Consider the following 15,830-nt stretch of genomic DNA (forward strand, 5'->3'; position numbering starts at 1 on the left):
GTTATTAAAGCACATCTCCTCCGAACGGCACGAATGACTCAGAGCACCTCTGCGCTAACATTTTCCATGCAAAGCGGTTCAAAACAATTCACTGGGAAAAAAAAAGAGAAAGGCTTACTCTTTAAGTTCGCTGTAAATCGGGAGGACTGACGGGTGGCACACAAATGCAAAAGCAATGGTGGGCAAAGCATACACGGTCTGTTCGGAGAGAATTTCAGAAAAGAAGTTAAGAAGAAGTATTTCCCCCAGCGGCGCGAAGAAATGATCCGTGTTCAACTACCTCAGGTCCCAACTCTCCGGACTCTTCAACCGAACGTTGAGAGCCTTCAGAGAAGGTAGAAGACCTGTCAATTAGCACGTATTTAATGAAATATGGAGAGCAGTGCTCTTTCAACGGGAGGACAAAGTCTTCGCGTTGGTCATGCGAGCACAGTCCTGCTCGCAGAGTGCAGCGCTGGACGCCACACGGCTGCTGGTTTTGCTCCCTGGGATGGGTTTCCCTGCCCAGCTACTGCCACCGTTACTAGCACACCGTCATGCGTAAAAGGGACGTATGGTGGGTCACCGCTACGCTACCCTGCCTTGGCACGGAGAGGTGTGCGCACCCGTGGTGCTAAGGCTGAAGTCCTGAAGAGGAAGCCCATATCCAGACTGTAAGAAAAGAGAAGAGGAATGCAGAACTTACAAATAAATGGATATTTCAAGGTACCAGACTGAGTCCCTTCATTTCCCAGGCCAACAAAAGGGCTAGGAAGGCTGTGGAGGGAGCATGCTTTTCCTTGGGGAAAGAGAGAGACCATTACGTCACCAGGAAGCGCAGGAGGCCTCCGGAGGGGACCTCACCCCCTTCTCCACCAAAAACCTGAGCGGGTTTCAATCCTCAGCATACAGCCAACTTCACAAATGATCTCAGCGCCCAAGCGCTTCCATTCTCCCCAGGGAATGGGCACGAGCAGAGATTACACGAAAAACAGGTCCTCCTGCGAGGACAAAATGAGTCCATCCCTACATGCGGCTCTCCCCGCCCCTCTGAGATCTGCTTGCGCTGGCCACAGGCATCCTCTTCCCACGGGAGCCATCCTGGGGTACACCCCAGGCCCGACAGATTCAGTAAAACCACTGGTTGCTCTCCAGCAGTCCTTCCTCACCCAGGCCTGTGCTGCCTCCTCTGCCTCACTCACAGCACGCTACTGTTGTGGAGTCTCCATCCGTGGAGATATTCAGAAGTTGTTTGGACATGGTGCTGGGCAACCGGCTCTAAGTGGCCCTGTTGAGCAGGGGGTTGGACCAGATGACCTCCAGAGGCACCTTCCAACCTCAGCCATCCTCTCATTCTGTGAAACTGTCTCTCCTCTCAAGTTGCTAAATTGATTGGCAAACTGCTGGCCCCGAGGGCAAATCTCTAGAGTTCAGCTCCAGCGTGCCTAGTTCAGACAGACCGATCCTTCTGATGTGCCTCCATTGACTCTGAGGCAAATGCTGACACTACAGGAGAACAAGACTGCCCTTCAACGCTATCTAAAATATACCTACACCTAAGCCGCTACCGCACACCAAGTTAATTAACTAACCCTTGGTCAGTCACACCACATCTGGGCTGATGGCTACCCCCAACTAAAGAAAAGTGCTTGGATTGGCTTCTTCAGCCGGAGCTGGTAGGATTAATTTAAAAAAAATTAATTTTTGCACGCATATGCTATGCATGCGCATTCCCTACAAATGCGACCGCGACACCCTGAGGACCCTGCCCTGCTGGATAAGGTGCTCTTTAACGAGTGCTGCGCCCCAGCACAGCTGACAGGAGCAATCCTCCTGCTGCCACAGCTACAGCCAGTTGCTCTTTCGCATTCTCTTGGCACAACTTTTCCTGCAGCTGTGTGGCGATGGAGGAAAGCATCCAGCTGAAAGGCAATCAAATTTTTGCTGGATTAGCTTTCAACTGTATCCTTTTCCTGATCCGGTTCACCATATGGCTACAGAAACATGTACCCTGTCACAAAGAAGTGGTTTGTGTGCAGAAGGACAGAGGGATTACTTCTGGGCTTTGGATGCAGGAATGGCTTACTCAGCCTTTGCTGAACTACAGCCGAAAGGCGCAGTTGCAGGACGGATGGTAAGAAGCAGTGGAAAGGAAAACTCTCCCAAAGAAAGCGTTTGTTGTCCGGTGGTAGCTCGGGCTCACAGCCTTAGCACGTCTACTACCGGGGCAGAGCAAGACCGCAAGGAGGTACATTCAACAGGGCATCTCCACCGCTGGGCAAGGAGGCCCATTGTGCGTTCACCATTGGAGCACGAGTGGAAGCACGGAGAATCAGGCCCTGCGTGATGCTGACCAGATTAAGAATACGGGGTGTAGGTGCATATATTATGTGAATTAAAAATAAGTATTATAAAAAGAAACATACCTTGGAATTAAAGATAACATACTTTGGCTTACACATATGTTCATGTGCTGAGCTATTTGATAGGATAGTTGATGTTGCATTTAGCTCCGATCCGCCACAGGGAATTTGAAACTTCTTGTAAATAACCTAGAATGAGAGCGGAAGACAGCTAATTGCTAAAAATAATAATAAAAAGCAAATTAAAATTACGATTCAGAGAAATTGTGAATATGCTATCAGGTGACTCTCATCCAACAAAGAAAGCAAGCTGAACTTACCACTATCAGGAAAAATACCATGCAGCTTAATGAAAATCCACTGGTATAGCCAAGATACCCTGAAAGAAATTAAAAGGAACTCTCATACAATATTATTTTATTAGCCATATCTTGGTTTTTACTTCTTTTTTATGCTTCATGGAAAGTTTAAACGTTTTTTTTTAATATGTTAATATTAGATGTTAAATATGTATGTTAAAGATGTATCGTGAGCTTCTGGGCAGGACAAAAGCATGTCCTGTTGGTGTGGGAGTCTCCCACATCGCAAGCCTCCCGGCTTTCAGACAGACCTGAGCTTTGCTCTGACCGGTTTGACTTCCCAAGGGTCACCTTTACGGCAGTTTAACAGATTTTACTTTTGAAAGGGGCTGCGATAATTGAAACAAACCTGAAAATGTGCAATTGCAATCAAACGTGACCTAGATTCCCTGATACGAGCCACGTCAGCTGAGTATGGGTTCTTCTCTCAAAAGGAAGATCCCAACAGGACTTCAGTACCGAAACTTGTTACATGGTTTTAAAAAATACATTGTGTACCTACTGGCATCTCTGTGGACTCAAACGCATTTGAAAACGCAATTCTCTATACACATCTTACTTCGAAGTCCAATACCTCTAATTAACCTCACCACTAAAAATTTCAATGCTGATAGAAAAAGAAGTTATTTTTTGTAATCTCACAATTTGTGAACTTATTTTTACAGGCTACACATAAAATAGAATTGCCTTATGAAATGAAGACCCTCTTAACTATAATTTTTTAAATCAATTTCCACAATTGTATGGATGAAGCTTGTTTATACTGAGTTCAACTGCTGTGACAATTTAGGCCTACTTGTTCCAAGATGCTCAAAACACAGCTTATTCCTGGACCAGGGAGGCTGCTTAGATTACAACAGGAGCACATTTTTATTTATTATAGTTGAGTTGCCAGCATGGCCGTCAGTGGCATGATGTCTGGTCTGCTTTATTGTATTATTCCCACAATGGCATTTGCATCTTACCTAAGTTCTTAAGGAGACATAAAGGGAGGATTATACCAAACGTCACTGTGACAACAAGAATCCGCCCATCCACGTACCATGCCCTGTATAAAACATTAAAAAACACCCACCATGAGCACACCTGAAACCCTCTCTGGTTTTCCTCACACTCAGTCATCCTCTTTGATTGCTGCAGTTACAGAACTATCTTTGGTCTCTTTTACCCTACAAGCTCCTACAAAAGGAGAGACAGGGGCCTCATCTGAACTCTGTAGACTCATTAAGTATCCAGCCCTTAAAACATGGCACTGCTCTGACTCAGATATGGCAGATTTTCATAGTCACTAGACAAAATATCACCCTACCGCTGAGATCGGTGAGTGGGACTGAGAGGCAGAAAAACACCCTCCATAACCTGATATAAGCCACTCTGCCAGGACGAGGAAAGACCACGCAAAGGGCCACACGTACAGCACAGTGGGGCAGGGGGGGCACCACGATTCGTTTGCTAAACCACCCACGCACGTGCCTGGAGCGGCAAACCAGGCTCCTATGGGCTGGCACGCACTAGCCAGCCCAAGGCTCTATCTCCTTCTAGCAAAGTGCTTTTAATCCTGCTGAAAAGCAAGAAAGGGGAGAAGGGAGAGCCTTAGTGATGCTCTGTATGACCTGTTTCCACTGTTCAGTCCAATTTAGTATGAAAGCCTGAGGAATGGGATCTCTACCACCTTCTTGTGCACTACAGCACACCATATAACCCAGTGCTAAGGATATTTACCACTATAAAGAAATACCACCCCTCTATTAAAGAGGTTGGTAAATGTCAAGGAGTGATAAATGGCAGAAATCTAAGTACAATATTCTGCTGTTTTCATATGCTAGTGTGGAAGAATTTCATGCTACAGACAGTGCTTCAGGGACAAAATCCTGTAAGATGCTAAGAACGCCGGGAAACACATACTATCTTAAACTTGCATTGTTCCCAATATCTTCAAGGGTTGCCTAACACTGTAAAGATTGGAGCCTATGATAAGAGGTTTGTATAAATCACAATTCTGCATGAAAATCTGGTGTGTGAAGAGAGTAACTGCTGATGACTTAACCTTTCATTTCCTATCCATCTTCTTCTCCTCCTTTCCAAAGTTGTCTTGGTTTTTATTAACCCCCTGAGATATTCCTGTGAAAATCTACTTTGACAAACCTAAAAAGCTTCAGAGCTTTTATAAACATATGCTTAAACTTATCTAAACAATGTTAAATTCTGTAATCTAATCACCAAAATGAATTCAACTTACGAAAAAGATTCTTCTTTTCCCATTAGAAACTTTATGGCAGAAGGCAGCTCATTTTTGACTATGAAGAGATAGCTCAACATTGCTGGAAGAAGAAAGTCAGTTTAGAAAACGGCTAAGATATTTTGTGGAATAAGTACAGAGGAGCATCCTGAACCTTTTCCCACATCAGCCTCTGATGATAGAAGACCCCAAACTATAATTGGCTGTGAACTACTGATCATTCAGTAATACAGCATTTTTAAAGGGCCGCATGCGAAGTGTTAGCCACAGCTATATTGAGGAGCATGAAGATCCCAAGACGTCACTGAGAGAAGGAGGAACCTGACTGGTTGGTAACCGTAACGTTATTAAGATGTTCCTGGGTTTTGTTTTTCGATACCCCTCGTCTCCTTTACCTCCAACGTTCTGGAGAGATGTAGATCCAAAGACAATCATTTTCCCTGGGGTACCGAAGACCTGCTCACCCAGCTTTTCATACACCATGCAGCCTGCATGAAAAAAAACGAGGAGAAAGGTAAAAATACACCAGTGAAAGCTGTTGAGTCAAAACAGTTATGATTCCTTTTCAGCTAACCACCCATCTCTGCAGCCGTATCTGCCCTTTGCAAGTAAATAGAGAGCTCTCTAGTAATTACTAGGGCTGAAACTTGTGTAGGAATGTTTTCTTGACGTCTGTAAATGTTATCATTGGCTACCAGTCACTTTTGAAATTGAAGCTCTTAATGAGGCTATTACACCCCTTTAATGAGCCTGTCTATACCCCTAGTGACATGTTAAGTTCTGGTATCCCCATCCTGGCGTATTAGGTTTGTGCCCGCAATGAGAGTGACGTAGAAAGCCTCTTCTCCAGAGGAAACTCGGTGCAGCAGGATCCACAAGTCAGCACTGGCAGCCTGGCCACAGCAGACACAGTACTGGATTCTGCAATTTTGCTTGCTTTGACTGAGCGATCCAAATGAGGGCAGCCACTGGTTTACAGGATGATTTACAATTTCTAATGGTGAAGCCTTAACTTGTGAATTCTCAATGTGGTATGCTTTTGTTAAAAGCAGGGAAAGGTGTAAATTATAACTAAAACTTCTTTTTAAATATCTGTCAAGCTTGAGAAACTCCTCTATTAATTGGTTTGTGTTTCTGTTACATGTTTTTTTCCTTGGCTGTGATTTAGTCTGAGAAAAAGACTGGACATCGTGAAGATGATGAGATACATGAGAAGAGAAAGAGAAATATTGCAGATGTTACACTGTACAGATGATTTTTAAAATGCATCCCATTGTTTGGTTTTCTCTATATTTCCTTATAGCTGACATTTTTGCTTTGAAGCTTGTATAAACAGTAAGTTTGAGCTCGATTGTACCAGCAGCATAGAAACCAGGGCTTGGATTTTAGGAACTAACAGGGCACAAATGTGTCCACAATTAGGCATACATACCTAATTTAAATAGGCAGTTGCTGCCATTATACATGCTATAACAGTAACTCATGTGTGTCCAAATTACATATTAAAATATTACACTGTTCTTGTGCACAGACAATTTTAAAAATCTGGCTTCAGAGATTGTTACCCAAGGAAAGAGACTCTTGGACTTCAGAGCACAGTGCCATTTAACGCCGTAGGTAACTTCTAATTTCTGTATTTAGAATATATTTGGCTTACAGATACCCTTCTGTCTGTGGAGGAACTGTTCCCTTTTATGTTCTTCTAGGAAACCTCCTACTACACCACAAAGGCTATCAGGAATTTCACACTAACCATTAAGGACAAACTGCATTTCCAGGTAAACTTCACCATAGGCAAAGATTCATTGTATTTCATTTGCAATTGGTTTTGTAATGCAAAGAAACTATATGAGCTCTTCTTTCTAGCTCACTGAAGACAATATTTCACAGTAGCAGAATTCACTTTTTGTGTTAAGTTTTTCTCTGTATAGTGATGGTCAGATGCTGTTCTCCATTGCCATGACACAAATTCTTGTTAATTCTGGGCTTCTGACCCAAAATGTGTTAGGCCTTTCTATTGTGTCAGCAAAGTGATAGAAACTCCGTCTTACACAAAGCACCTGGCCTTATTTGAGCACTTTTCACCTCTTGTTCTTCACAATTCTACTGAAATGGTATAATAACATCTTAAATTACCTGTTTCCTTTGAACACACCAACAGGAGATATATTGAATAAATAGACAGCAGCGTCACTGAAACCAAAAGCAGCCTACAACAGAATGGAAAAATAAAACTTATTGTAAGAGCTGAGGTCTAACATTGCCATATTTCACATCAGGTAATATTCCCATTGACTCTGAGATAATTTTTATAGTCTTCTGACAATGCAAAAAGCCCTAAAAACACATGTGATTCGCATGCTTTTTGCAGTTCCACCACACCACCGTGGAGGCCCTGCATGCAGAGGGATTCAACGAAGTAAAACTTAGCAGAGCTGCAGAGGGCAGCCTGTTCGTGAGTTACACCCACCCAAATTGAAAGAAGCAAGAATAAAGATGTCTTTTCAGGTAGGAATTAAGATTTAATCAGAGCAGGCATGAGCCAGGTATGTCCCTCACCACCCACTCCAAAGCTTTTTTTCTGGAAGCAGAGTAAAAATTTCAAAGGAAAGTCCTCTATCTATGGAAGCATCTTTTCCCAGGACATGTTTCATCTGCTACCAAAGGGGTGCCCAAATGGCTTTTTATGTGCCTCCCAGTGCCCAAGGAGGAGGAAGAGGAGGGAAGTTAAGGCTCCACTGGCTTCCTTTGGGAATAAAGGCAGGAACCAAAGGCTTATACTTTGGGGACTGGTGTTCCCTCACTGATGTCACTCCTGGTCTGCTGTGATCCATAATTTGACTTCATGTAGAAGAACTGCAGGAAGTAATGACCAAACTGTTTGTGTAGGGAACTTGCTGGCACAAATGATAATTAGTCAGTGCCGGGGGCTAAGTGCATAAAAACACATTTGCTCATTGCTCTATTTCTTTAAGCCAAGCACCATGTGTGCCTTCCCCTCCAACACTCTGACACACAAAGACCTGATGATGTTTTCATGATGTGTGTGAAGAGCATTCAGACAATCTGTTGGCAAGTCCTCTCTTTATTATGACAACTATCCTCAGGACACCGAGAAAAACAAGCCTAAAATTTAACAGAAAACAAGCTGCTGCCATAGATAGGCAGCAACACATCTTTTTCACAGGAATACATAGAAAGAACAGGATGAGAAGCCTCTTCCCCCCACTTTTTTATTCTTTTAGACTAGAAATACTTTAGTGCCAAATAATGACCCACAAGTTTCTTGGGACCAGAGGAACAGGGAGAAACATAAAGAGGTGACAGGAGGTACGGCTCTTTTGCCAACAAAGTATGATGGCTGACAATAACAACACGCTCTTTGTACAGCCCAAAAGGTATTTCTCCTCGAGGAGGTGGAGGCGGGAAGGGAGATTGTTCTGGCTGAGGTCACTCTGCTCCATTTCTTAAGGATTTGCTAAGCCCTGCTCCTGCCCTTGCTCCCCGCAGAGCCGCTACGCCGCTGCCTGCCTGGAGGCATGGTGCTCATGGCCCCTGCGCTGGCTCTGGGCGCGCTCCCAGGCCCATCCAGGCATGGTGCTCGCGGCCCCTGCGCTGGCTCTGGGCGCGCTCCCAGGCCCATCCAGGCATGGTGCTCATGGCCCCTGCGCTGGCTCTGGGCACGCTCCCAGGCCCAAACGGCTCCGGCTCCCCATCAAGTCTATTTTAATATTAAAAGCTCCTGTTTTTTCAGGCACTGAGCTCATGGAGCCTTTGCAGCGGTAAAAATAACACTCCCAAGCAGCCAGGTATTTATCTGATCTGTTGTCCTTAGCTCCCCATAGGGCTCTTACAGAGACACTTGGTATTTTCATTAGCGCTGTATGAAAAACTTGTTTGTGTTAGGACTGTGGTATGGACAGGGATATTCGCGCCAGAACCACCCCTTGGAAAGGAATGAAAATGTCCATGCTACTCGCGCTGCACAAATTCAAAACAGAAGCAGGGGAGCTTGTGTGGCAGTCCCAAAAGCACTCCCCTACTTTTTATTTTGCCTGCTTTTAAAGAAGTGCTGGTAGCTATGCAAGCAACCGGCACGTGCAATAGTCACCTCCCCCCGACAGATCCCAAATAAACAGTTTAGGGCAGGGGACTGATACAGTGCTGGGAAGAACAAACTGTTCCTGCGATGCCACTGCTGTGTGCTCCCAGCTGCCACATTACCAGGTCAGCTGAAACGTGTGCTGTCCCCAGCCCTCTGTGGAGACCCAGGCTTTGGGGCCAGAAGACCTGCGAGGCTCGTGCAGTCACCTGCCTTATTGCACACAACAGCTCTGAACCCTCATAAGGTATCGGGTGCAGAAGAGCACGGCAGAGCATGGAGTTTGCCTCCGTACAGCCTCCCAGAGGGCTGGTCTGCCAGCTTGCCCTAAACCTCTGGAGGAGTCAGTTAGTCTCTGTGGCTTCGTGACTGCTTCCAGTTTATCCCAGCAGAAGTGGCTGGAGAAAGCAGTGTGAAACTTCAGTGGTAATCTCGTACTATACCTCACCTAACAAGCCCTGTGAATCAGCAGGGTTTTTCAGATCACGTGCAGTGCCGGGCTAAATGCAGCTGAAGGCACCTTGCACTTGGCCGTCTCTGCAATGCAATCCATCACTCTGGTGCTGGGTCTCCAGGACGAAACCACAAGCAGGGTGAGCTAGCGATGAGTGCTCCTGCCATCCCTAGGTGGCCTGGCCCAGCTCTTACTTCCCAAGCCTTTTATGCCATCTTTCTGCAGCAAGGTTTTCTCCCCTTTTGCACACAGGAAAGGATGTTCTTCTTTGGTCTACGGTGTAGTTATCAACAATACTGGGCTTAAGTTCCTCTGAGTTCCTTCCTCAGTTGTTTTGCCTAAAAAGCATGGCACTTTGCTACGGCACTAAGTTATGCAAATAGGATATTAGAGTATATACTCATTGCCACGTTTATTTTGCATGTCTTATGCCAAGAATATAGGATCTGAACTGATCCAGGTGTGCATGGCAGTGCACACTTGACACTGCAGGAGCATAAAAGTTGTGAGAGAGGAAATCAGGCTGGGTCTGCTTTGTTAGCGCTGAAAATGCTCCTTTAATTTTTCTGCCTCTGCTTTCTACTTTTCAGAGATGGTGCACGCCAATACTGGATAAAGCAACCTAGAAACTTTCCAGAACTGTGCTACTCAAGAGCACTGAATTTAATGCTTTCTCATGTGCAAAAAGGAATGAAAGTATTGCTAGGACTCTAATCACTTGTAAAGCAGAAATGATTCTAAGATCTACCTGTGACAGCAACAGCAGAACTGTACATTTATGGGAAAAATGCACTGAATGAGTGTGTAAGAAAAAAATCTAACATTAATGGACTAGGTTTAACTCTGAGATTACTGCATGATAAAAGAACATTTAAAGCAGTTCGACTTTCAGGCATAACTACAGACACCACATTAGGATCCTGTATCTCCAGGCTTCAAAGGGGAAAGCTCTGCTAACCTGGTCAGTTAGGTCCTGCTAGCTTCCCTACTTTTGATATCAGCGGGCTGGTCTATCTCCAGGCCAACAGATCTAAAGGCATTATAAAGCTAACAAAAATGATTACCCACTTTTAAATACACACAGTTACTTCTGTACAGAATAATGCTGCTATTTACTGTATAAACAGGTTTGGCGGATTTTCGTACAACGTGGTGGTACAGATCTACACGCTCACTACTAGGACCAAGACGAGCCCAGTCACCATCACACGTTGTTAGAAGTTTCTCTGATGTTCACATCACTGGTCTGATCTACTTCACTTAAAGGAAACTGCCTTTTTACATCCTTTAGAGCAAACACATTTCACGTTTCACTTAACTCTCATGAAAAACTGTTGAAAGAATGAGAAGAGAATGAGATTATAGAAAACTAAAGCAGTGAGGAGAAATTGAGGGTGCTCCTTGGCTGAGACACCATTATCACAGAAGAGGTGACAAGCCTGAAGAGAGGTAACTTTTTTTCGGGTTACAGCAGTTTTTGCAACCGCCAGTCTGTGCCCTCAGAGGTGAGCTTGTCAGAGCGTGGGTGGAGTATCACATACAGGTTAGAGCACTGGGTAAAAAAAGCAGCAAAAATAAAACAAACTTAAGTCCCTCTGCATAAGAAAGACCTAAATTAGAGTCCAGCTACTTTATAACTTAGCTTAGTGACAATACAATTATGGGACTTTGTACATTCTTAATGTAAATGGATTAACTCCTTGGATTATTCCTAGATTTTACCCAACCACAGCAAATTGTAAGCTAGCAGCACGGATGTAGCCACCCTGGCACAAAACCCCGGAGCAGATGGCTACACGTACCACTTTGGCCATCCACTCTGTTATATACAGGGCTTATATTATATATTTCCCAAAAACCTAAGAAATAACAAAATTTCTAGATTTTTAGATTTGGCATTCAAGAAATGACACCTCTTTAGAGTAATCTGTAAACTCAATAACTGCACTGAACAGTTCTCAAAGATTGTAAATTATTGTATTTCTTCCCTCAATGAACATTTATCACTGAAATCTGCACACAATTCCCAACTGATTTCTTAACAATCACTTTTCACAATGAAATGTCTCATATTGCGATCCAGAATAACACAGAATAACACTCATTCACTGGCACCGTTTCATTTTTAAACTATAAAATTCTCCTTTACAAAATGCGTCTTCGTTGATGGAGTTAAGTACTCTACCTCAACTCTTTTTTTATACTAAAATCTTCGCTATATTTATGTTGGCTCTCAAGGACTCTCACATAAGAAACTGAAGAAACTGTGGGAGTGAGATGAAAATATTATACATAACATATAAAGGAATATAAATATTCTTTTTCTTAGTTAAAAAAAAAAAGAAGTTATTGCACCATGCTTTGACGAAAGCTCTGGAGAGCCTGTGATACAAGTAAGAACTAGGTACTATCCCACTACAACTCTTACTACTGAATATTTCCAATGTATGTGTAGCTTGTGGACCATAGGAAAAATCCCTGGCTCGGCTCAGGTCAGTAGTAAATAACATGGACTTAATTTGCTCTAGCATTACAAGTAGTGGCTTTTCCCCCAAAAAAATCTGACTGAAGAAAAATGTCTGAAACTTGTAGCTAACGTTTTCAGGCTTGAATGCTGTACTTGATTATAGATGGACTACAAATCCCTCCACTTGCTGGCAGCGCACACGTTCTTTAAACACAGTGAAACTGCACGGGGATCAGCTAGTCACCACGCAAATACTTACAGAAAAAGGAGAATTCCCGTGTTGGCCAAAGCAAAAGCGAGACCCAAAATCCCACTGCCCATAATCGCATTGCTGAGGTTGAAGACGGACATCCCCAGCGAAGTAGTTCCTGGGATCTGGAGAAGTAAAGTTAGACGTGTCAGCAACAGCTTGGAACGGAGCAGGGAAATGCACCTATGCTTCAAACTCCACGTTTTGTGATGCATCAGATATAAGTAACTACTGCTACGGAAATGACTTAATAAAAATTGGTTTGAAAGAGGAAAAAGCGTCGCTGAACCCTGTCACAGCTACACTCTGATCGCTGTCCTATAGATTTTGTAAACTGACATAAATGGTATAGGCAATACACAACTCATACTACGCTTTCAATTTTAAACCCCATCTCTCACTACGCCTGTGAAACATCTTAGGCGCATGATTTATATGTTGTAAGGCCATAAGGAACCACCAGCACTTCCTGCCTAACACAGGCCAGGGGGATTCCCTTGCCTCAACTTCACCAAAATGCTTGGGTTTTTTGGTTTTGGGGTTTTTTTAAGTGCTGAGCACAGGCAGTTTTACTGGAACCTGAATTTCAGTTATAATTGTGTGTGCCCAGCACTTTTGAAGACCATGTCTAAAAGCCCTTCACATGCACAACATACAGTTCATTTTAACAGGGAAAAGAACAGCATGAGAGACTTACATATTCATCGCATTTCTTCTTCTCCAGGTGGCTGTTTGTGAGACTTCTTCTGCTTTCTCGATCCGAAATAAACTTGCTGAAAGAAGTCAGAGGATTTACTTCCAGCATTTAGAAAATGCGAATACACTAATTCCATGAGCATTATGTGATTACAAAATATGCAATGTATGAAAACTGTATACAAAAAGAGGTCAAACTCGTAATATTTAATGAGCCAGATTATGCTTCACTGATACCAGCGTACATTGGGCATCGATAAAGGTAACACTGGCACAAGATCAGAATAAATGTATATACACAGAATGGTCTTTTAGGAGATCTAGTAAAGAAGCAGCACCAATTTTTGTGGACAGGAGAGTAATTTGTCTGCACAGACACTAAGAGGAGATACTTCTCCAGGTGTCCCGCAGAGGTGCGTGACCGGTACCCCCTGCTCCCGACCCCTGCTAACGTGGTTAGCATAACTAACGCCATTTTATGAGGCAAGCAGCCGTTCTGTGACTGAGCGGGTCATGTATTCATCCCCTTTCCCTCATTATCAGGCCCTGAAGGTCCTGTGAAGCAAGTAGATGAACCAAACAGATTTCTTCTTCCCCTCCCTATCGGCCTCAAGACTCCTGGGCGCCAGGCCGATTACTCCCTTCCTTGCCAGCCCTGAAGGTCCCAGGCAGCCGGCCCACCAGGTGGTGGTGATGTCCCCACCACAGAGCAGGGAAGCCCAACAGCGCCCAGAGCACTGCCCATCAAATCAAGCAGTTACAAGTCCTAAGTGGGGAACCTGGACCGGAGCTGCTGCTGGACAGTGAGACCAGGGACCCGCTGTGGCCAGGGACACCTCCACCATCCTCTGCTTCCTCCAAGGACTGAGGGAGTGACTCGTCTTCTTTTACATGATTTTCGAGTCTAGATTATGATTGTTATATTGATACAGCAAATCATGTATTAAGATTTGACCTGACCTGCAGAGGGTCCAGATGATCAGAAATTATAAGTTAAATTGTATTATAAATTCTGTATTATGCTACTTATAGATTGTACTACATTGATTCTGCTTGTAGAAATCCTGTGCCAGTCTAATCATAAATTCTGTGCTATACTAATCATAATACCCTGTTAAGAAAGTAAAGCTTTAATCGTAACTACAATCTACTGCTGTCATCATTCTGCCAAGGATCCCTAAAAGACCCTGTCTGTCCCCTCAGCATCGGGTGACACTGCGGCACTCTGCAAAACACTAAATTGCCACCGTTGGGTCGGTATGGCTGGAGCTAAGAGGAGGAAGAGGTGCTGCACACAGCCAGCACTGCCCGGACCACCCTGAACCGGGCGAGGTGCTCTGTCGGTGCACCGTTCTGGGCTGCCGGATTTTCACTTAAGTGTCTTTCAAAACTCAATACTGAATTCACCGTACTGCAAAATTAAACACTTCTGTGCAGGGAAACACGGAATAAACAGCTTTTCTTTCTCTGCACTCTTTACTTGTTCTGTGTCCTTGATATATCCACATTTAGGAACCTACCATCACCAGAACAAGATTTGCCTCCTGCGGCTGTGTCGGTATCCTTGGGATTTGCGACACTGCTGATTTGGATGAGCTGTTATTTTCTCCCAGATCCTCTCTTCAGCAAACATTTTAGTTTGTGTAAAGCATTCTTTCAGCTTTTCATCTTTTGAAGCTTTATGCATAATTAAGTCCCTGGCATCTTTGTTAATCCACAGATGGTTCTTAGGCTGCACTGGCTAATGCATTAGCCATCGTATGTGTTACATACCTAACCAGGGGCTGTCACCAAGTGTCAGAGACCCTTTTTGCTGTAAGTAAATTAAGGTGGCTCTTCTTAAATTAAAACAGACAAACAATACGCTGAACACAAAGAGCAGCACTGCTGGTCCTTTCCCACAGCTGGTAACGTCTACTGGCTGGGGATGTATAGTTCAAACTGTGACTCAAGACTGTGCATCATTTGAGTACATCCAAAGGTATTTAGGCTGGTAATATAACCGTGAATTCATAAAGACAGACCTCTATCAAACTTCCATACTACCCCGGTTGTGGCCTAATTACTAGCAATAAATGCTAGCACAGCTTCTAAGCGTATGCCAAAATCATGTAGTTGCAACGCTGCTGACTTGGCTTCCACAGCTGACACACTGGGCGGTGTCTTTAACATTTTGTGTACTACAGACATGTTTTGAGTTTATCCCTTAAATCCGGGCATAGCTGGCAAAATGTACGTTGTATTTTTGCTGGTTTTGTTGCAACTTTGACTGCTACCCATTGGTCTGCTTTGAATTCCTTTATGTCAATAAAAACCAACTATAGGCTTCTCCTATATTTTTTAAACTACTAACTTCAACAACTGATTTGCTGCAAAATATAGACACCGTGCCAGGTTTACCAGCCCTAACGCAGTTGGAATAGGTGGCTGAACCTCCCCCACTGTTTTAAGAAGTGAAAAGCAATCACTTCTAAGGTAGACTGATCCAAAATTAACTCTCCAAAGCTCACTGTGCAGGTATTTCATCCTCATGGAATAAAATCTCAATCTGATTCAGAGCGTGTGCTTTTTTTCCACGTCTGTTTAAAGCCCATCTCTTGAACACAGGCAGAAGAGTGTGAACAGTTTGAAAAAGACATTCCAGCTCTCTTTCGAAACACCCCGCAGGCAATTTGTACAGGCAGGAGCACAGAGAAGAGTTTTGTCTCTTTTGGATTTGTAAGTGCTGCTGGGAACATCTGTGGGCTTTGCCTTCTTCTGTCATTTATGGAGATCATGTGTCGTTTTAGATTTTGTCAGAGTTATGACAGAAGTAACTGGTCTGCTCCCCCCACTTCTCCTCATCCCCCTGCAGCCAGTCCCCCTTTAATAATTACAAATATAACGAATTTGTAGATACTATTATTATTGCCACCTGGTAT

The 15,830-nt window shown here is 43.8% G+C and overlaps 1 protein-coding gene across 4 annotated transcripts in view; it reads right to left on the minus strand.

Moving 5' to 3' along the window:
* Positions 1–15,830, minus strand: part of SLC38A1 (solute carrier family 38 member 1) — a 42,432-nt gene that overhangs the window by 12,694 nt on the left and 13,908 nt on the right. For all 4 annotated transcript variants that reach the window (XR_012673399.1, XM_075148366.1, XM_075148353.1 and 1 more), the window contains 9 exons: positions 12,911–12,986; positions 12,223–12,338; positions 7,077–7,150; positions 5,336–5,428; positions 4,941–5,022; positions 3,667–3,749; positions 2,663–2,721; positions 2,406–2,531; positions 119–198 (listed from right to left, as the gene is read on the minus strand). Coding sequence is in view for 3 of the 4 variants with exons in the window: in XM_075148366.1 (XP_075004467.1) it covers positions 119–198; positions 2,406–2,531; positions 2,663–2,721; positions 3,667–3,749; positions 4,941–5,022; positions 5,336–5,428; positions 7,077–7,150; positions 12,223–12,338; positions 12,911–12,986 (789 nt within the window). In the remaining variant the exon portion in view is untranslated. The remainder of the gene's footprint in view (positions 1–118; positions 199–2,405; positions 2,532–2,662; positions 2,722–3,666; positions 3,750–4,940; positions 5,023–5,335; positions 5,429–7,076; positions 7,151–12,222; positions 12,339–12,910; positions 12,987–15,830) is intronic.

Source organism: Calonectris borealis, chromosome 1 (genome assembly GCF_964195595.1).
Source record: "Calonectris borealis chromosome 1, bCalBor7.hap1.2, whole genome shotgun sequence".
NCBI classification, from domain to species: Eukaryota; Metazoa; Chordata; class Aves; order Procellariiformes; family Procellariidae; genus Calonectris; species Calonectris borealis.